Source organism: Dreissena polymorpha, chromosome 6 (assembly GCF_020536995.1).
Source record: "Dreissena polymorpha isolate Duluth1 chromosome 6, UMN_Dpol_1.0, whole genome shotgun sequence".
Taxonomy (NCBI): Eukaryota; Metazoa; Mollusca; class Bivalvia; order Myida; family Dreissenidae; genus Dreissena; species Dreissena polymorpha.
The window spans coordinates 54214401-54234158 of NC_068360.1; the positions used below are offsets into that span (position 1 = coordinate 54214401).

The 19758-nt window shown below is 36.5% G+C and overlaps 2 protein-coding genes and 1 long non-coding RNA gene across 4 annotated transcripts in view; 1 reads left to right on the forward strand and 2 right to left on the reverse strand.

Moving 5' to 3' along the window:
* LOC127834498 (uncharacterized) overlaps positions 1–19758 on the forward strand; it is a 213288-nt gene that overhangs the window by 62987 nt on the left and 130543 nt on the right. The gene's annotated exons all lie outside the window — the stretch shown is intronic.
* The window catches only part of LOC127834500 (solute carrier family 17 member 9-like), a 52454-nt gene that overhangs the window by 20526 nt on the left and 12170 nt on the right, over positions 1–19758 (reverse strand). The window contains exons 2-4 of one of the 2 annotated variants that reach the window (XM_052360372.1): positions 12625–12751; positions 10033–10252; positions 263–362 (exon numbers count right to left, since the gene is read on the reverse strand). In XM_052360372.1, coding sequence (XP_052216332.1) covers positions 263–362; positions 10033–10252; positions 12625–12751 — 447 coding nt within the window. Of the gene's footprint in view, positions 1–262; positions 363–6274; positions 6375–10032; positions 10253–12624; positions 12752–19758 lie in introns of both variants that reach the window. The other variant, XM_052360373.1, reaches the window with a different exon arrangement.
* On the reverse strand, positions 4473–5483 carry LOC127834507 (uncharacterized). Its single transcript, XR_008027967.1, has 2 exons — positions 5186–5483; positions 4473–5029 (listed from the first exon to the last, which is right to left on the reverse strand). It is a non-coding gene; the product is annotated as an uncharacterized LOC127834507 (long non-coding RNA).

The following is a 19758-nucleotide window of genomic DNA, read 5'->3' on the forward strand; positions in this document are numbered from 1 at the left end:
ATGGGTAAAGTGTTATCCAAGATTCTATTGAGCACACACAGGATTATCAGGGACAACATCTTCCCCTTTTAATAATTTTCTATTACAGTAGGACGCTTCTAAACTATAATCTGATGTCGGTGGAAATGTCATCCCTGATTAGCCTGTGCAGACTATGGAATGACACTTAACACACATGCACTGATCCCAGTTTTCCCAGAACGATTCTAATTGGTAAACTATGCAGGGGACCAGACAGACAGGAAACACAAGAAAGCCTTACCCCAGTTGGGTACCAGAGCATACTACAGCAAATGTAAACGAACGATCTTGTTCTGGAATCTTCCGGGATATTAATGAACTAACACCGGGGTAGTGAAATCCTGTTGGAATGAGAAATAAGCCATGTTCAAGGTTGTAACACAGTAACACAGGACCTGGTGGCTCAAAACTTAAACAGCCATTGATTACGGATCATGTTACCTATTTATATTCATTTTTAACCCTTCTATATATGAGTAAATAGTAAACACATTATTATGCTTAAATAATTTATATATGTTCGATTTATTATTGCTTTTAAAACTAATTTTATTTGGGTCAAAAAGTGAACAGACTGTTACCCTTAATAGCCGTTTTTGGTTCGAGGACCAATGGCCAAAGAGGAACAAAAAATGCAGAACAAGTAAAATTTTATAAAAACTTTTAAATCTTGCCAAACGAGAATACATTTCATAGGAGAAACACATTAATGTGAGTTCTTAATATTGTAAACTATTTCTAACTTGAGCTTTGTCAAAGACGTGATGAATACCCCCACCTGCCGCATTGACACATAATATTTTGCATGTCGTCTTCACAAAAAACAGCGGACACCATGCTCAATTTTTAGAACGCACTAAGTGACCCCTTGACCTAGTTTTTGACCCAGAAAGGCCCATTCTCTAACTTGGCCTTAAGATCATCTCCATTAAACTTCTGACCAAGTTTGGTGAAGATCAGATGTAAACTACTTGAATTAGAGAGCGGACACCATGCTGAATGTTAAAAACTGACCCTGTGACCTAGTTTTAGGCCCGGAATGGCCCATGTTCAAACTTGTCCTAGAGAGCAATTAGATAAAACTTGTGACCAAGTTTGGTGAAGATTGGATGAAAACTACTTGAATTAGAGAGCGGACAACATGGTGAGGTTTAAAACGCACTAAGATACCCTGTGACCTAGTTTTTGACCCTGCATGAACCATATTCAAACATGACCTAGACATCATCTAGATACAACTTCTGACCAAGTTTGGTGAAGATTGGATGAAAACTACTTGAATTAGAGAGCGAACAACATTGTGATGTTTAAAAAGCACTAAGTGACCCTGTGACCTTGTTTTGACCCGGCATGACCCATATTCAAACTTGCCCTAGACATTATCAATATACAACTTCTGACCAATTTTGGTGAAGATTGGATAAAAACTACTTGAATTAGAGAGCGGACAACATGGTGAGGTTCAAAACACACTAAGTGACCCCTTGACCTAGATTTTGACCCGGCATGGCCCATGTTCGAACTTGACCTACACATCATCTAGTTACAACTTCTGACCAAGTGTGGTGAAGATCGGATTTAAACTACTTGAAATAGAGAGCGGACACCATGCTCAATGTGTAGAACGTACTAAGTGACCCTGTGACCTAGTTTTTGATCTGGCATGGCCCATGTTCGAACTTGGCCTTCAGATCATCTAGATAAAACTTCTGACCAAGTTTGGTGAAGATCTGATAAAAACTACTTGAATTAGAGAGCGGAGAACATGCTGAATGTTTATTACGCACCAAGTGACCCCGTGACCTAGTTTTTGACCTGGCAAGGCCCATGTTCGACCTCGGCCTAGACATCATGAAGATACAACTTCTGACCAAGTTTGGTGAAAATCGGATGAAAACTACTTGAATTAGAGAGTGGACACTTAATACGGACTGACAGACAGACCAACAGACTGAACGACCGACCTACCAACAAGTTCACTCCTATATACCCCCCTATACTTCGTTTGTGGGGGTATAATAAGTATGTATCAAATACAGTGTTTACTTGCTTTTTGTTCCCTTTTGTATTGTCATACTTTGCTGGGAATTTCTGTTAATGGGTGCACAGGCACATAAATTTAACATGTGGGAGGCCTGTAATAGGTTCAGCATTTTGTTAAAATGAATCAAACCAGTAACATTTTGCAGCTTATAATTATCAATTATGTTAATATTTTTGTTCACAAGTATGCTATTTTAATATGTGACTATTATCCTTTGAAAAACTGTATAAAATACCTTTGCGAGCTTAAAATGTATATTTGTTTATTTATTCATAAGTAAGCTAATAAAGGCTACTCAGATTTGGGCATTATAAACCAATCATAAATGAATTTATCTGAAATTCAGTACATCTGAAACATTTGGAAGGATGAATGCATAAGTCCTCTTCATAATTTCACAAGAAATGCTCATCTTCAATTATTGGTCCTCCATTTTGTATATATTAAGTAATTTAATGGCCATATGTATGGCCTCATAAAATACTGCACTCATAACATCACGAAAGTCCATCAGTGTTTTTTTCTCGCTATTTTGGAAATGGAGATGGATCCCTTTGGATAGGAAAATATCGCATACTTTCGCCTAAAATTGGTAAATTAATGTTGTAGATTTTATGCTTACAAATACTCTAAAATTGGTAATGAAAGTGATTTCAATATGATATTTTCTAAGGTTCAACTTATAGAGCTAGATTTGGAGATAATTTGACATGTCCAGACTTATTTACAAAATTAAACAAGAGATGTGTTTGTCAGAAACACAATGCCCACTATTGCGTTGCTTTGAAGCCATAAATTTGACCTTTGACCTTGAAGGATGACCTTGACCTTTCACCACTCAAAATTTGCAGCTCCATGAGATACACATGCATGCCAAATATCAAGTTGCTATCTTCAATATTGCAAGTTATGAAGAAGGTTAAAGTTTTGGTTAAAGTTTTTGATTTTTTTTTTACCTTTGACCTGGAAGGGTGACCTTGACCTTTCACCACTCAAAATGTGCAGCTCCATGAGATACACATGCATGCCAAATATCAAGTTGCTATCTTGAATATTGCAAAAGTTTGAATATTGCAAAAGTTATGACCAAGGTTAAAGTTTTGGTTAAAGTTTTGGGACACACACACACACACATACACACACACATATACAATGACAGACAGGCCCAAAAAAAAATACCCTGGATCTTTCGATCCAGGGGCATAAAAAATGTGGAAACCTTCAATTGGGAATTTGTAGGTCCAAATGGGTAAAATATTTACTTATTTCCATTGGTAATGGGTCCCCCTACCTTAACCCAAATTTGAATGAAAAAAACAACACTGTTCATTAAGCAAAACAAGAAACATTGAAATCAATAAGAGTATTAACAATATCAGATAGATTTATTCTGTATTTTATTAGGCTTTAAGTCCTCGACCATAACTATATTAGTATAACATAACTTTATAGGGCAACCACTGACATTATGAAATAAAAATTCCCTTAAATTTCCTTTTGTTTCAATTTGAATCCGATTGTATTATTTGTCTTAACAATAATGATGAACTTTATGTGTGTTACTAATTATATTTAAATGTTTAATTGAAGGCCATTTAACTATAGTTTTATGTTAAATCTTAACACAAATGATTAGTTTATTAAAAAATTCTTTTTTTTTACTTCTTCATTTTCGAGTTGTTCAAACACATACGGTGAATAGCTTATTTTTCTCAACTTTTTGCTAAATGTTTAAATACACAAAATTGTCCATTTTTATTGTATATTTAACAATTTTAAACTTACAAAATATTAACTGATGAACCATTCGGAGGTTGGGTTAATTAAATTTTGCAATTTAATCAAAAACATGGACAACAAGAGATGTGTTTGTCAGAAACACAATGCCCCCTATTGCGCCGCTTTGACAAAAAATTGACCTTGAAGGATGACCTTGACCCTGAACTTCCACCACTAAAAATGTGCAGCTTCATGAGAACAGCGCTTTGATTTTTTTTAATTGATTTTTTTACCTTTGACCTTGAAGTATGACCTTGACCTTTAACTTCCACCACTCAAAATGTGCAGCTTCATGAGATGCACATGCATGCCAAATATCAAGTTGCTATCTTGAATATTGAAAAAGTTATGGCCAATGTTTTTTTCAGACGGACGGACAGACTGACATACTGACTGACGGACAGTTCAACTGCTATATGCCACCCTACTGGGGGCATAAAAAAATAATGTGACAAAATTGTTAAATACATGTTAGATACTATAAATTAGTTTATTTAATACTAAAAAAAAACCTATAAACAAGAGCGCCGCATGACGGAGCAATATACGCCCGATTCGTGTGCCATTGGAGATGATACACTGATGATTGATGTATTTGTTTTGGAAATAAGCAAAAAAAACAACAACAACTTATATAACTGATATATTCATATATATGCATTGATATCAATAAGTGTACACTTAGTCTCATTTGTTCTCTAAAACACAATATTTAAATCATAATTGTTTAGACCTACATAGGTATAGAATGGCAGTATTTCCTGTACTGATATTACTTATCTTGAAACTACTGACCAAGTTTGGTAAAGATCGGATGAATACAATTTGAATAAGAGTCCGGACAAAGTGGCGCTGTTGAAAATGGACTAATTGACCCTATGACCTAGTTTTTTACCTGGCATGACCCATATTCGAACTTGGCCTAGATATCAACTAGATGCAACTACTGACCAAGTTTGGTGAAGATAAGATTTATACAATTTGAATTAGAGTCCGGACAAAGTAAAATGCACTAATTGACCCTTTGACCTAGTTTTTGACCCAGCATGACCCATATTCGGACTTGACCTAGATATCAACTAGATGCAACTACTGACCAAGTTTGGTGAAGATCGGATGAATACAATTTGAATTAGAGTCCGGACAAAGTGGCGCCGTTGAAAATGCACTAATTGACCCTATGACCTAGTTTTTGACCCGGCATGACCCATATTCGAACTTGGCCTATATATCAACTAGATGCAACTGCTGACCAAGTTTGGTGAAGATCGGATGAATACAATTTGAAATAGAGTCCGGACAAAGTGGCCCCTTTGAAAATGCACTTATTGACCCTATGACCTAGTTTTTGACCCGGCATGACCCATATTCGAACTTGGCCTAGATATCAACTAGATGCAACTGCTGACCAAGTTTGTTGAAGATCGGATGAATACAATTTGAATTAGAGTCCGGACAAAGTGATGCCTTCCGCCCGCCGCCCGCCCGCCCGCCAAGGGGTTTCACATAATACGTCCCGTATTTTATACGGGCGTATAAAAACAGTTCTACACACAAAAATTTCATTTTGGAATCCATGGATTTTATGAGTACCTATTTTTACATACCTTTCGAAATTGTTTTTATTAAACTAGTAAAGTGGTTACATCTGTTATTAGTAAATGATAAAATAATAACATAGATTAAAAGCAAGCAAGCAGGCAAACAAAAGAACACAAAACAACAATGAATGGCCTATTTCTCATGGTTGCAAAAATACAGAGGTAAACATTAATAGTTAATTTAATACAATACCCTGCACTTTTAATTATGTGAAAAAGGCATTGAACAATAATACAGATTATCAGAATACACCCATACAGGAACTACACATGCCACTACAACAAAGTAGATTAGCTTTGCACTGAGAAAACTGGGTTAAATGCATGTGTGTTAAGTGTCGTACCAGATTAGCCTGTGAAGTCTGGACAGGCTTATCAGGGACGACACTTTCAGCTTTAATTGCATATTTCATTTTAACCCTTTCAGTGCGGGAACCGGATTTTAAAGGCCTTTGCAAACAGTTTGGATCCAGATGAGACGCCACAGAACGTGGCGTCTCATCAGGATCCAAACTGTTTGCTATTCTGATAGTATTCTTTAAAAAAAATCGAAGAAAATGCTAATTTTAGAAATTCTGCAGACGACATTTTAGCAGACGACAAATTTCCCAGCATGCAAAGGGTTAAGGAAGCCTCTTCTTGACATAAGTCCAGTTAAAGCAAAACATGTGATCCCTGATAAGACTGTCTAAACTGCTCAGGCTTATCTGGGATGACACCAAATTCATTCAACCCTGTTTTATCAGAGCGTAACTCATATCGCGTTAAATCGTCCACTTTGATATCCCAACAGGAGTTCACCCTCTGGTTGCTACGGCAACAAACTCACCCGCCGTAAGTCCCAGCGACGACGAAAGCAACAGAGGATGAGCGCTGTTGTGTCGAGACAAACTGGCCGATAAAGCTCGTGATACACGGCATAAACACACCTACAAATCCAGTATTACCACCAGTTTTACGTAGTTTAAACCTATATATTTTAGCCTGATTTCAAAGAAAGTCTTGTGCTATTTGAAACGCTGTTGAGTACATTTCCTGGGTGGAGCCAGTACTTTGCCTTTGGGGGAGATATAAAGAACATTCTCAAAGTGGGGATCAAACCCATGTCATCCTGTTGGCTACGTGTACACAATATCCACTAGGCCACGGCGACCGGCATTCACCAGTCCCTCTCCTGATGATACATTTTACATACACAGAAGGCAGCATCAGCATGGGCATATTGTGCATGATACTTGTGTACCTTCTTAACCCTCTACCACTTAGATACGTATTTTGATGCACATGTAGTCCTTTAGAAAGTTACATTTAATTACTGACCTTTCTAACTAGATTCAATTTTTTTAAGGCTTCAACTCCAAACCTTAAATACTGATGAGCAGCAAACAGCATAAAACCTGAACAGACTGCAAGTTACTCGCAGTCTGTTCTATTTTTATGCTGTTTTCACACAGCCATTTTCACTTTGCTTCTGAGTGGGAAAAGGTTAACATTTACATGAGCCAGTCCTTAGAAAACTGGCGCTTTATGCATGTATGTACAGTATCGCCCAATATAAGCCTGTGTCCGTAGAGCTAATCAAGGTCGATAATTTCCGCTTATTTTCATTTAGAAGAGACTTCCTATAAAGGAAAAATGTCCTAAAAGCAGAAAGTGTAATCCCTGATATGACTGTACGGCTCATACATATATTAGATAATAATTTTTATGAATTTGATCTCAACTTTATTCAATAACAATATATGTTTTTCTAGCATGTGTACATGCCATGTCATTTCACACCAAGCATTGAAATATTTGTTTATCATTTGGGCATGCGTGTTAGTTAAGCTCCAGTAAAATTGAAGGCTATTCTACAGTGATAACTGTCCTGTGATAGTCAGTGAAATCTAGACAGCATAATTAAAGACACTGAAAGTTATTCATTTAATAAGTACACAAGAATTTATTTTTAAAATAATGCCAATGAATGAGAGTATTAGCATCACAAAGATAATAAATAATAAATCTAGTAAATAAATATTTAAGTATGTAATTTGTGATCATTAAATGCATTCCCTGAAATAAGTGTATACATGTATTATCTGAGAAAGTAAAAGGGACAAAAACTAGAAATGTTCAACAACATTTACAGAAATTGTTCATTTAACAACTCCAGCAGCTGTATAACATAATACATTGTACTATAATGCAACCAAATCAAACAAACCCGGTATTATCACATACCCGTAACTTCAGAAAACAAAAGTTTGCAAAATATAAATGAGCCTCACTCTGTGAAAACACAGCTTAATGCTAGTGCTTAACCCTTTGCATGCTGGGAAATTTGTCGTCTGCTAAAATGTCGTCTGCTGAATTTATAAAATTAGCATTTTCTTAGATTTTTTTCAAAGAATACTATCAGAATAGCAAACAGTTTGGATCCTGATGAGACGCCATGTTCTGTGGCGTCTCATCTGGATCCAAACTGTTTGCAAAGGCCTTCAAAATTCGGTTCCAGCACTGAAAGAGTTAAAGTATTGCCAAGATTAGACTGTGCTTTCTGCATAGGCTAATCAGAGATGAAACCAGGGCTCGGCCGTGAGGGCGACGTGGGCGACATCTTCGCCCGGGACATAATAATGTCGCCCTTAAATTACATGAAGGAGAAGTTGACTTCGCCTTCTTTTTATACAACATCGACGTTTTTTTCTCTAAACTTTTTCATCTAAAAAATCTCTATTTTCACATGTCATAAAGTCACCGATGACGCTTGTTATGTTATCAGTTTATTATCACAGCAAAAGATCGACTGCTGTGAAAGCTTATCCAGGCAACTAGCATACATGGGCATTCACTCCAAACAATAACGGTTTAGACCAAAAGATCATAGCGAGTGTTATTTCGCCGACAGTTTGGATAGTTCTCTGCTCTGCAAGCCCAATTAGTACACGCCTTGCAGGCGGAGTTAAGCGGTACATTAACATGGATAGTTACCAATGAGAACGCGCGCATTGTATATACATATGCAATAGTTTACCTAAGCGATGAAATGACGTCGTTTTAGACATGTATTTACGCTCAAAAAAGTTTACACGCGCAATACATCCCCAACAGTAAATATGAATACGATTTATTCTAGTATGTTCTACTGTTTACTTGTTTCGTGTTTCAAAACTCTTAAACACTAATTATCCAGTCGATGTGCAATTTATTTTGTCAGACATTAATTCATAACCATATAAACGAAAACTAACAACCCACCCGTGCAAACTGTAGTGCTTATTTCCATAGTTTTATCTACCGTATCCATACTTAAACGACTTTATTTTATATCCCGCAACCTCTTTGCGCGTGCTGTAAGTTGTCTAATGATTACGTGACCATTCGATAATTACATGTTTTTGGCAGACGGCATGGTTAAAAAAGTCGGAAAAATTATTGAAGAAAAACGAAATTGATCAAAGGGTCTATTAATTACGTAGATCCACTACTGTAAAAGTCCAGCGAGTTTTGTCAGTTTGTTAATCCACCGATAATTACGAGTAACACCCATCTTATATAAACTGGAATCACAGTTCATTTTTATACTAACAAGTCCTAATACTACACAATAGACTTTGAGAAAACACATTTCCTCGATTAGATATAAATTATCCGAGTAGAATAAAATTGCTACGTCATGACTCATGACCTTCGACATTGCACATGGCAGATGTATTGTAACATTAAACCCGCGTTCAATTCAAAGCTGGCGATTCAAATTACAAGTAATGGTGATTCAATAATGGAGAAAGCATTAACTGGTTTTAACAAACATGTACGTGTAATAAGGTTTGTTAAACCAGATAACAACAAGGAAAATTTGGATTATTAAATGATACAGGTAAGGCATTCTCAAGTGTACATATTTCGGATATGTATACAATTCGGATTAACAGTAATAAATATACTATATGTCCCATGCATTAAGATTGTGTTTTGTTAAGACTCGTTTTTACCACAATTTGGTGATTTCATGAAGCGAAGAATTCCCAATGGCATTGGTACCGGACCTGTTCCCAATTGGGTGAAAAAATCACTGACTAATTATCATGTATCGATACATTAATATGATGTAAATAGGGTTTGGATTGTCATTGCATTATTAAAGTACTGTTTATTTTTATGATGCACATGGAAATCACAAGTTTTATTTGTATGAATTGATTTATGTGACTTAATATGTAAGGATTTATTGAATTTGAAAATAGTATTTGTTTGTCATTGATGATGATACTAAGGCTTGGTGTAATGAAGGGTATAAAACAAGCGAAGATTTTATTACACACCGAACAGAAATCACTTCTCCTTCTAGTGGCCTCACTTCTCCCTAATTTCAGCTCAGAGAGAAGTCACTTCTCCCTCAAGTTTGAACCTAGGCTGAGCCCTGGAAACTTTCTGCTTTTATGTAATTTTTTGTGCAAAGTTCAGTATCTTTGTAAAGAAAACCAGTTGATAAGAAAAAAAAAGTGTTTTCCCTGATTCAGGGGACAACACTTTATGTAAATACATTAATCTCCTTTTCTCAAAGCGAGGATCAAATATTTTCCATCCCTAGTAACTCACCCTGAAAAACTCCAAGCAATACCCTAGATAGTATAACAAGCCTCAGCGTAAGAATCTTGTCCTCAAATAAATACACCAGCTGGGGAGTCCAAAAAGTGACCAGTGACCAGCAACAAGCTGCTATGGGTATGACCACATCACCGCCAATTCTGTCGCTGAGATATCCACCAAGAAACTGGGTCATTGTGTAGCCCCAGAAAAAAGCTGACAAGACTGAACCCTGGAAAAAACAGCATTGAACATTTTCACTGAGCCTTGCTTTAAAAAGATGGGCTTAATTTTGGCACAACACTTTCTCCTTTATTTTTATTTTCGTATTTAGCGATAATATTTGGTCCTGCATTAGCCTGTGCGAAATAATCTGGGCGCAGCTTTACGTACATGCATGAAACCCCCTTTTCTCAGAGCAAGACTAACCCTTTGCATGCTGGGAAATTTGTTGTCTGCTAAAATGTTGTCTGCTAAATTTCTAAAATTAGCATTTTCTTAGATTTTTTTCAAATAATACTATCAGAAAAGCAAATAGTTTGGATCCTGATGAGATGCCGCGTTCTGTGGCATCTCATCTGGATCCAAACTGTTTGCACAGACCTTCAAAATTAGGTTCCCGCACTGAAAGAGTTAAAATAAAACAAATGCACAGGATTTCCCCAGGGCAAATACAGTACAGCCAAAGCGGAACAAACGTATTTCGCGATCCGCGGCGGCAAGGCGAAACGAGGCGATGCCGCGGCAGTCGTTGAAGCCGCGTCAGTATGCGGCGGCAAGTAGCATTTCGCCGCGAAACTTCGCATCTGTCCGCCAAGGCATGCCGCGATCCGCGACATGATGCCGAGTCGATTCGCATCATGAAATAAAAAAATCTTTTTAAAATTATTAGTTACATGTAGTTAACAAATTATGAAAGAACAATTATAATAATAATTAAAATCATAATATATTTATTGTGCGCGGATTGTATTAGCATATAAATGTAAGCGTAGTTAATGTGTCTGGCCAATTATTAAGTTTGTTTCCCGCCTGTGGCGTATGTATTTCACACATAAACAAGGTCACGTAATTATGTTTTCGCACATACAAGTGGTCAAGGCTCCAGCATATGGTTGAATTATAAATTAATTGCATGTTGATTCCGCTATTAGATTTTAGCTGAGAAAAATAGCAGTTTGAAGCCACATCAATAATCAAGACGGTGACGACGTATTTGTAGTTTTGTTAATTATCAGCTTATTATAACTATTGTTTGCATATGCGTATATATACACATTTTATTTTGTTCATATTATACAGTTAATATCGCTACTAATTACCCGATAATCCCGTGTATTCCAGTTTTAAAGCAAATGCTGGTAAATATTTACGATACACAAACATTCTCGATATTTCCTTAAGTATCAAATACATTTTGGCATTTGTTACTATTTATAGAGATGATGAAATAAGGTCTAATCGGGGCGTTTTTTTTCTCCACTGAACACGCGATTTACGCCTGACGTGATGTTCATGTAAATACAACACAAAATACACCCAAACTTTCCAAACGACGTTCTACATGTCTGCATAATTTTCGCACGCTTTTTATGAAACAAAGGATATTTTAGCACTGTTTATTTGACGCTAGAATTTGCCAAAGGACGCGTTAGCATTAAAATTCGGAAGTGTGTTTTGGATTACAAATTTAACAATGATAATCGAACGAAACATAAACAGTTGCGCGTAATTAATTCTATGCTACACATACATGTATGTATGTGGATATCTTTTCACTCGATCCGCCGCGTACGTATGCGGCGGATTTACTCCGCGAAAGTACGCGAGGTTAATACAGACTCGGCGTCGTTGCGCGGATCGATGCCGAGTGCCACGGCGATACGCCGCGTGAACACACGATTCGGCCGCCGCGGACTAATAATCTGGCCGTGGCGTAGCCGCGGATTATGTTTGTGCCGCTTTGGCTGTACTGTATGGTGTATTGCTGGTTCAGGCCAATTTTTTCATAAAAATAAAGCTTATCATTACTTATGAAGTTACTTCAAGTGCTTTATATAACCACAACATATATACAAATAATAATCACAATAATGTTACACAATTTATTTATTTAAATGTTTGTTATTTAAGTAACAAGGGAGGATTAACTGATGTTCACTGTACAGCAGATTTAAGTTGCCAACAACTGGTGACAATTTGTATGTTTTACGTTGTAAACAGTGGCAGTAAGATCCCTGTGGGCCTGTTAGAGTTTGCAGTATAAAAAGTGAGGCCTGAATTTTTGAACATCTGTATCTGTATTAAGTTTTGTGAATTGTACGTATGAAACGTTATTAAGAACCAATTAATGAAATTAATCATGTTTTCATTGTTAATCATTTGTTTTTCAACAAAGTATAACAAAAAGTGTACAGACTCATTTAAGTATACCCATGATAGCAACATCTTAGAGATCTTAAAATGTAAAATTTTAAATACCATTCAAGGCTGTCAAATTTTCCTGGGACAAACCCTGATTACATGCAATCATATAAATCTCTCCTTAAAACAGAGGTCAGTATAAGCACGGCTCAAATACAAAGTAACCGCAGAGAGTGGTACCGATTCTGTTTTGTCCCAACCCAGTTCCTTGGACATGGGTACAGCCACCAGTGGCATGACTGTCCGACATGAGTACAGAGTAGCACATCCCCAGAATAAGCCGATCATCCACTGCTTCTTCTCAGTCCTGTAAAGATAATACTTCTACAAATAAGCCTTGATATGATAAAACAGGGCTTAATACATGTGTGTTAACTGTCCTCCAAAGATAGCCTGTGCACATTGCACAGGCTTATCATTGATGACTGTTTCCACTTCAATTGTATTTTTCTTATAAAGGGACTTAATAGCTAAAAAAGTTTGGGTAGAAAGTGTCGGCCCTGATTGGCCTGTACATAAATTTTCAAGTCCCACTTTTATTTCAAAATTCTAATAGACCCTACCGAATGTGATATCGATAAATACAAACATGTTCCAGAGATCTATAAATAAACGTCATGTTAAATATATTGATAAATTTTTGCATGTTCCAACTCTATCCATTACCCAATAATCCATTACGATTTCTATTTTAAAAACCAAAATTTGGGCAATATGGATGATGAATGTGCTAAAGAATTTCATAAACACAAACATCCCTAAGGCCAAAAAATAGGTCAATTTCGTGTCTCCCGAATTGGCGCCGACCCTAAACTTTTTATTGGGGTCCCCCCCCAAAAAAAAAACATAATAATTTTTTTTGTTCATTTTCGTTCATATAAGATGTAATATCAAGCAAACAAAGCATATATATACATGTATTTCTTATAATAAGCTTTAGTAGCCTTCCATTATAGTACCCGAAAGACAAAAAAAAACAACCTATCTACTGACCATGTTTTTTTCCAAGGAGACCCCAAACGGACCTTTTTTTGCCTGATATCTTTACTTTTGGTAAAACAACGAAGAGCTTTTTTTTAAATGTGAAAACTGGTGATTCTCTGCAAAAATGGCACTTAAAGATTGAAGACCTTTGATAATCAACGATGCATAAAACGTTTTAATTACAAAAAACATATTTATGAGTCATCTTCTCAGCGGAATAGAGGATATACATGTATGCAACGGAAACGAGTGTTTGAAAATGTTAGTTTCAGTTACTCGCAAAGTTAAAACATCTGAAAACATAATCGTTACAAAATGAAAAAAGACAAACATTGTTTCAATTATATGTTAGTGGATCTGTGTATAATCAGATTTATATGCATATATTGCTTTATCATGTATGTCTTGCAGTACAGTTTACTGAAACAACATGGAACTTAATTGCAAGGTAAATATATTTCTATTAATTAAAGTAAGTTAATTACATTATTTACCATTAAATGTGCTCGTTTCTATTTTTATGTTTTTCCCAAAACTGCCCCTGATTACATGTTCCTTCCAAAACCAGGTATTCACGGAATTTTTTTGCCCTTTTCTGCCTAAAATGTTCGTTAAAATGCCGTTTTTGAAAGTAATGTGCCATGCCTCTTTGTCCTCCCGGGAAAAATACATTGCCATCATGTATAAACATTGAAATTTCAATTGCAATATTAAGTATTTTCAGCACCTCATCTGATTCTTTAACGTTAGCTCTGTTCAAATTATCTGTTCAGTTTGTCATTTTTTATGGGTATTAGCAGTGCTTCAGCTTCAACATAGATTTATTAATAATATGCATATTCTAAGTATAAAAGGGGCAATAATTATGACGAAATGCTTGATAGAGTTGTCAGCTCTTGTTTATAGGTTGGGGTGATGTTGGTAAACAAGTATGCAAAATATGAAAGCAATATGTCAAGGGACAATGAAAATAAATGGGGTAGTATGAAAACTTTAACATTTGCTGCATATTCTAAGTGAAAAAGGGGCCATAATTATGAAAAAATGCTTGATAGAGTTGTCTGCTCTTGTTTATAGGTTGGGGTCATGTTGGTAAACAAGTATGCAAAATATGAAAGCAATATGTCAAGGGACAATGAAAATAATTGGGGTATTACGAAAACTTTAACATTTGCATGCTAACGGCACGGCACGGAACGCCCACGCCGGGGTGAGTAGGATAGCTCCACTATATATATTTCATATATAATAGTCGAGCTTATAAATGGGGTAGTACAAAAACTTTAACATTTGCTGCATATTATAAGTGGAAAGGGGCCATAATTATGACAAAATGCTTGATAAGAGTTGTCTGCTCTTGTTTATAGGTTGGGGTCATGTTGGTAAACAAGTATGCAAAATATGAAAGCAATATGTCAAGGGACAATGAAAATAATTGTGATAGTACGAAAACTTTAACATTTGCACGCTAACGGAACGGAAACGCCAACGCTGGGGTGAGTAGGATAGCTCCACTATATATATTTCATATATAATAGTCGAGCTTATAAAAGTATTTATCTTTTTATTTTAAAGTATATATGTATGTAACTGTAGCTGATGTCTGGTTTGTCACACAAAAAACCTTGATTGTTTTCTTTATTGTAAAGCCATGATAATATTTTATAAGAAAATGACACTGATATTATGCTTGATTTGTGTATATATAATAACTTAAATCCAATAGATGAACATTTCAGTGCTTTCCACAGGCCATTAAACGATCCCTCCCTGGGGCGCTTGAATTTTGGAATCAGAGTCCCCGGGGTGCTTGAAATTTTCCGATCAGTGTATTTTTCAGTAAAAGAAAGTGGAGATTGTCAAAAAAAATCAAGGTTTCCCTATCAGAGTATCAATATTCCCTGTTTTAAAAGAGCACTCGGTACCTACTTTCACAAGTAATCGCCATAAACACCACATGGGGTAATGGATAATCCACTGATAAGAGAAAAGCATGACGCGCATATCGATTTTTCTTGCCACATTACACAGCATTTAAATGCCGACAAGGATGTATCAGGTAACTTTCCAGTCGTCAAACTGTGATGTTCATCGTCCAATCGGTTACGCGAATGCTTATGAGGGCGGGGTTAACTATCAACAATAATTTTTGATTGACGTCGGGCACAAAGAAATTAAGAGTTTATCGCAGCTTGATTAGCAAGAAGTTGTACCATGTAATATAAAACTGGTAACTAGAACAGTACATTAAAGACGGTTTTGGGAATCATCATCACACCTTTTTACTGTAAACATTCACAAGTGCTACATATGACTTATAATTAATACGAGAAATTAATAAAAGCATATAGAACCCGTCCCTTGCAGTTGTCTATCCGTATGGTCGTTCGTTAGTGGGAGACAGTGGACTGAGAGAGACCAGTGGCGTATCCAGAAAATTTTCAGAGGGGGGGGCTCAACAGGGGAGGGTGCGGGAGATGTGTCCCCTTCCGTCGTCGAATTTTTTTTGAAATGGCACCTTGAAATGATGCGATTTCCTGCTATCTAATCAGCATTTTGCATGATAAAAGTGCATGTGAAACAAATAAGAACTTGAGTTCACACATCAAGTGTGACAGACACACGGACAGACAGACACACAGAGGTAAATCAAATGTCTCTCAAACCACTAAAGTGGTGGGAGACATTATCTTTATCCATAACTTTTTTAACGGTGTTAGATGGGTGGACCTCCTATTTAACCTTGTTGAATATCCTACTAGGTCAACTTAGGTACAACATTAAAATGTTTATGTCCATGGCCCTATGAATGGAAAGCAGGCACACAGCGGAAAACCTGTCCTGACCCATTGATGATCTTAGTTTTGTCTTAACAAGTCCTTGGGCACTGATACTCCTTTCACACTCGCATGATGTGAAAGGGAACACACATGATATGGACAAAACAGTGTAAATGGTGGGGTACAGCTGGGAATCACAATGTGCATCAGAGCCCTGAAGGGAAGTAGGTGGGTTGGGTACACCTTTCCACCTAGCCTGCCATATAAAGTGCAACTCGGCAGGGAGGGACTGCGGGAAAGGGAGATCATCATTGAACCATTCAATGTCACTAGCACTGACAGGAGAGGAGCACATTTGTTCAGGTATAAACTTCAATCCCATGGCTGCCTTAGTCTGCAAATAACTGAATCGGGAGTCCATTTCGTTCACAAAAGTGTCAACAAAGGGAGTCGTTAGGTGTCTTGTGTAGTTTAATTCGGGTGTTGCTGCCTCGATGTTGTCACGCTTTAAGAAAATGATTTAGTTTCATATAGCAAAGTAATTCTTCATTTTTGAGTCTTTTTTAATTTTAAAAACTATGGATGAACATCAAAGCAGTTAGCCCGATTTGTAAAAAAAAACAAATCAAAAAAATAAATAATTGCCATTCATTAAGTATTGCAGTTGAATTTCACTGGCAATAACTTGTTACTCAAAAGGATTATCACTCTAAAGAGCTAATACCAATTAAATTCATCAAAGAAATTACTGAAAAAGTAATAATGATTGTCCATTGCATTCGTCTAAACTCTTTAATTGCTACAAATTGAAAGATTGTTTTTCACAAGTCTCATGCGGCAGCCATTTGTAAACATTTATCTATAGCTAAATGTATGGATGAATTTCATTAGTTGAATGTATCTTCTTCAGCCAATCAAATAGCGCAGTTTATTACTTACAGTCAATGAAGCGTGCACTTAATCTGACGAAAGTTAGATCGTCTGTACACATGCCTGGGGGATAATCACACAAATCGACAGCTGTTTATGGCTTAATTAGGGACAGGAAATACACAAGTGGATTGAAACTGTAAGGGGCTCATTTTTATTAAAAATCGTGTCTAGCCAGCCAGCTGGGGGGGCTTTAGCCCCCTAGCCCCCCACCTAAATACGCCTCTGGAGACGTTTAAGAGTGTTGAGTGCTTGAGGCTGTATGTATTAAAGACTTTGTTGACTAAAGAGATGGGTGAAAGTGTGTTATGCGTAGGGAAGGTTGCGTTTTAAAGAATTGTTCTGTATGTGAGTGTGATCTTTGTCAGTGTTGTTCGAGGTGCTGTGCAAAATGATGATGTGTTGGTGTGATAGGTGTTTTGGAGAGATTTTTCATTTGATTATTGTCACTAATTAAAATGTAATGATAAACAGACAAGAATAACAAGCGAATAATATATATATACTGGCATATCCCCAAGAATTTGGTCAGGCACTGCGGCAGGCGGTTGGTGTCGAATTCTTTATATACTTTCTAAATGCTATAAATCAAAATCCCCACTTCTTTGGAGCTACCAAATCACAACATTTCTTTTAATATTTATGTATTTGTCCTCAGTTCATTTCATTCAAGTCATATATTATAATATTAAAAAAACAGAAAGCAAACAAAATATTAAAAAACATTCTGTGACCCATGGAAAATCTTGCTTCCAACTACTGGTCGTTTATTAGATTGTATTGTGTCATGCGCAAAGAACAAGAAATGTGTCCACAGGACACGGATGCCCCCAACTGTAACTTTGTCACTACATAAAAGTATAACTGTGTAAACGCTTGGTAGAAGTTATTAGCTTTTTTCAAATCCTAAATGCAGATTTCGAACCTAAACGCGGACCCTAAGTTCAAGGTCAAGGTCACAGGGGTCAAAATTTGTGTGCGTATGGAAAGGCCTTGTCCATATACACATGCATGTTAAATATGAAATTGCTATCTGAAGCGACATAGAAGTTATGAGCATTTTTCGAAATCTAAACGCAAAGTGTGACAGACAGACGATCGGACAGTCCGATCACTATATGCCCTCCTTCGGGGGCATAAAAATGTCTTAGAATATCAAAATAAATCAGAAAGCCACATAAACTAGAGAGCAGACAACATGCTTAATCCTTGAAATGCACTAAGTGACCCCGTGACCTAGTTTTTGACCCGGCATGACCCATATTCGAACTTGACCTAGATATTGTCTTGATACAACTTCTTACCAAGTTTAGTAAAGATCAGATGAAAACTACTTCAATTAGAGAGCGGACACCATGCTAAATCCTTGAAATGCACTAAGTGACCCAGTGACCTAGTTTTTGACCTGGCATGACCCATATTCGAACTTGACCTAGATATTGTCTTGATACAACTTCTGACCAAGTTTAGTAAAAGTCAGATGAAAACTACTTCAATTAGAGAGCAGACACCATGCTTAATCCTTGAAATGCACTAAGTGACCCCGTGACCTAGTTTTGACCCAGCATGACCCATATTCGAACTTGACCTAGATATTGTCTGGAAACAACTTCTGACTAAGTTTGGTAAAGATTGGATGAAAACTATTTGAATAAGAGAGCGGACACGAAGTGTGACCGACCGACCGACTGACCGACGGACAGTGCGAAATTTATATACCCCCTTTTCTTCGAAATGGGGGCATAAAAATGTGTTGCAGGTATATAGCGAATTTCGTAAATATGAAAGAAACTATATATCTATTGGATCTGAATATATTAAATATTGGTACTGTTAAGTTATAGTCGCCGTTAAGAAAATAATGTGAACAAATTTTAAAGTCTCTTTAGCGCTCAATATCAACGAAAATTTCGTTAAGTATTTCGTAAAATAAAGTTAACACCTTAACAATCAGTGTTCCTTATAGCAATCTCCAAAATTTCAACGCTAGATGTGGTATGATTACATAGATTTTTGTAGATGCAAAATGCTCGTGTTTATTTATTTGTGGCCACAATTAATTCCCGCGAATATATCTATTCATACGACACATGAACACCATTTTAGTGTATATGTGTCGTATGAATAGATATGCATAACAATAATGAAAACAAGCATTTTGTATCTACAAACATCTATTTTACCAGTCCACATCTGGCGTTGAAATTTCGGCAATTGCCATAAGGAACACTGATTTTTAATTGGTTAAGTTTATTTTACCAACAATTGTATGAAATGTTCTTTGATTTTGAGTAGTAATGTTACTTTAAATGGTCGGGAGCAATCAAATAAGATGTTTGATTCCAATTAATTGTATTATTTTATAACTTAAATTACGCACAACCGCAACACACATCAGTAACGGTTTATTTTTTAAGCAAGTTCTTTATACTTTTTTATTTTCTGCAATAGTCGTAAACAATTAAAATATTTAAAAGATTGCTGTGGCGTAGTGGATATGGTGTCCGCGTAGCGATCGGGAGGTCAGGGGTTCGAACCCACTGGAAGCGTTCCTTTGATCTCCCCCAAAAGACACCAAGTACTGGTTCTAGTCCCAGAAAACGGACTCGAGAGGGTTTAT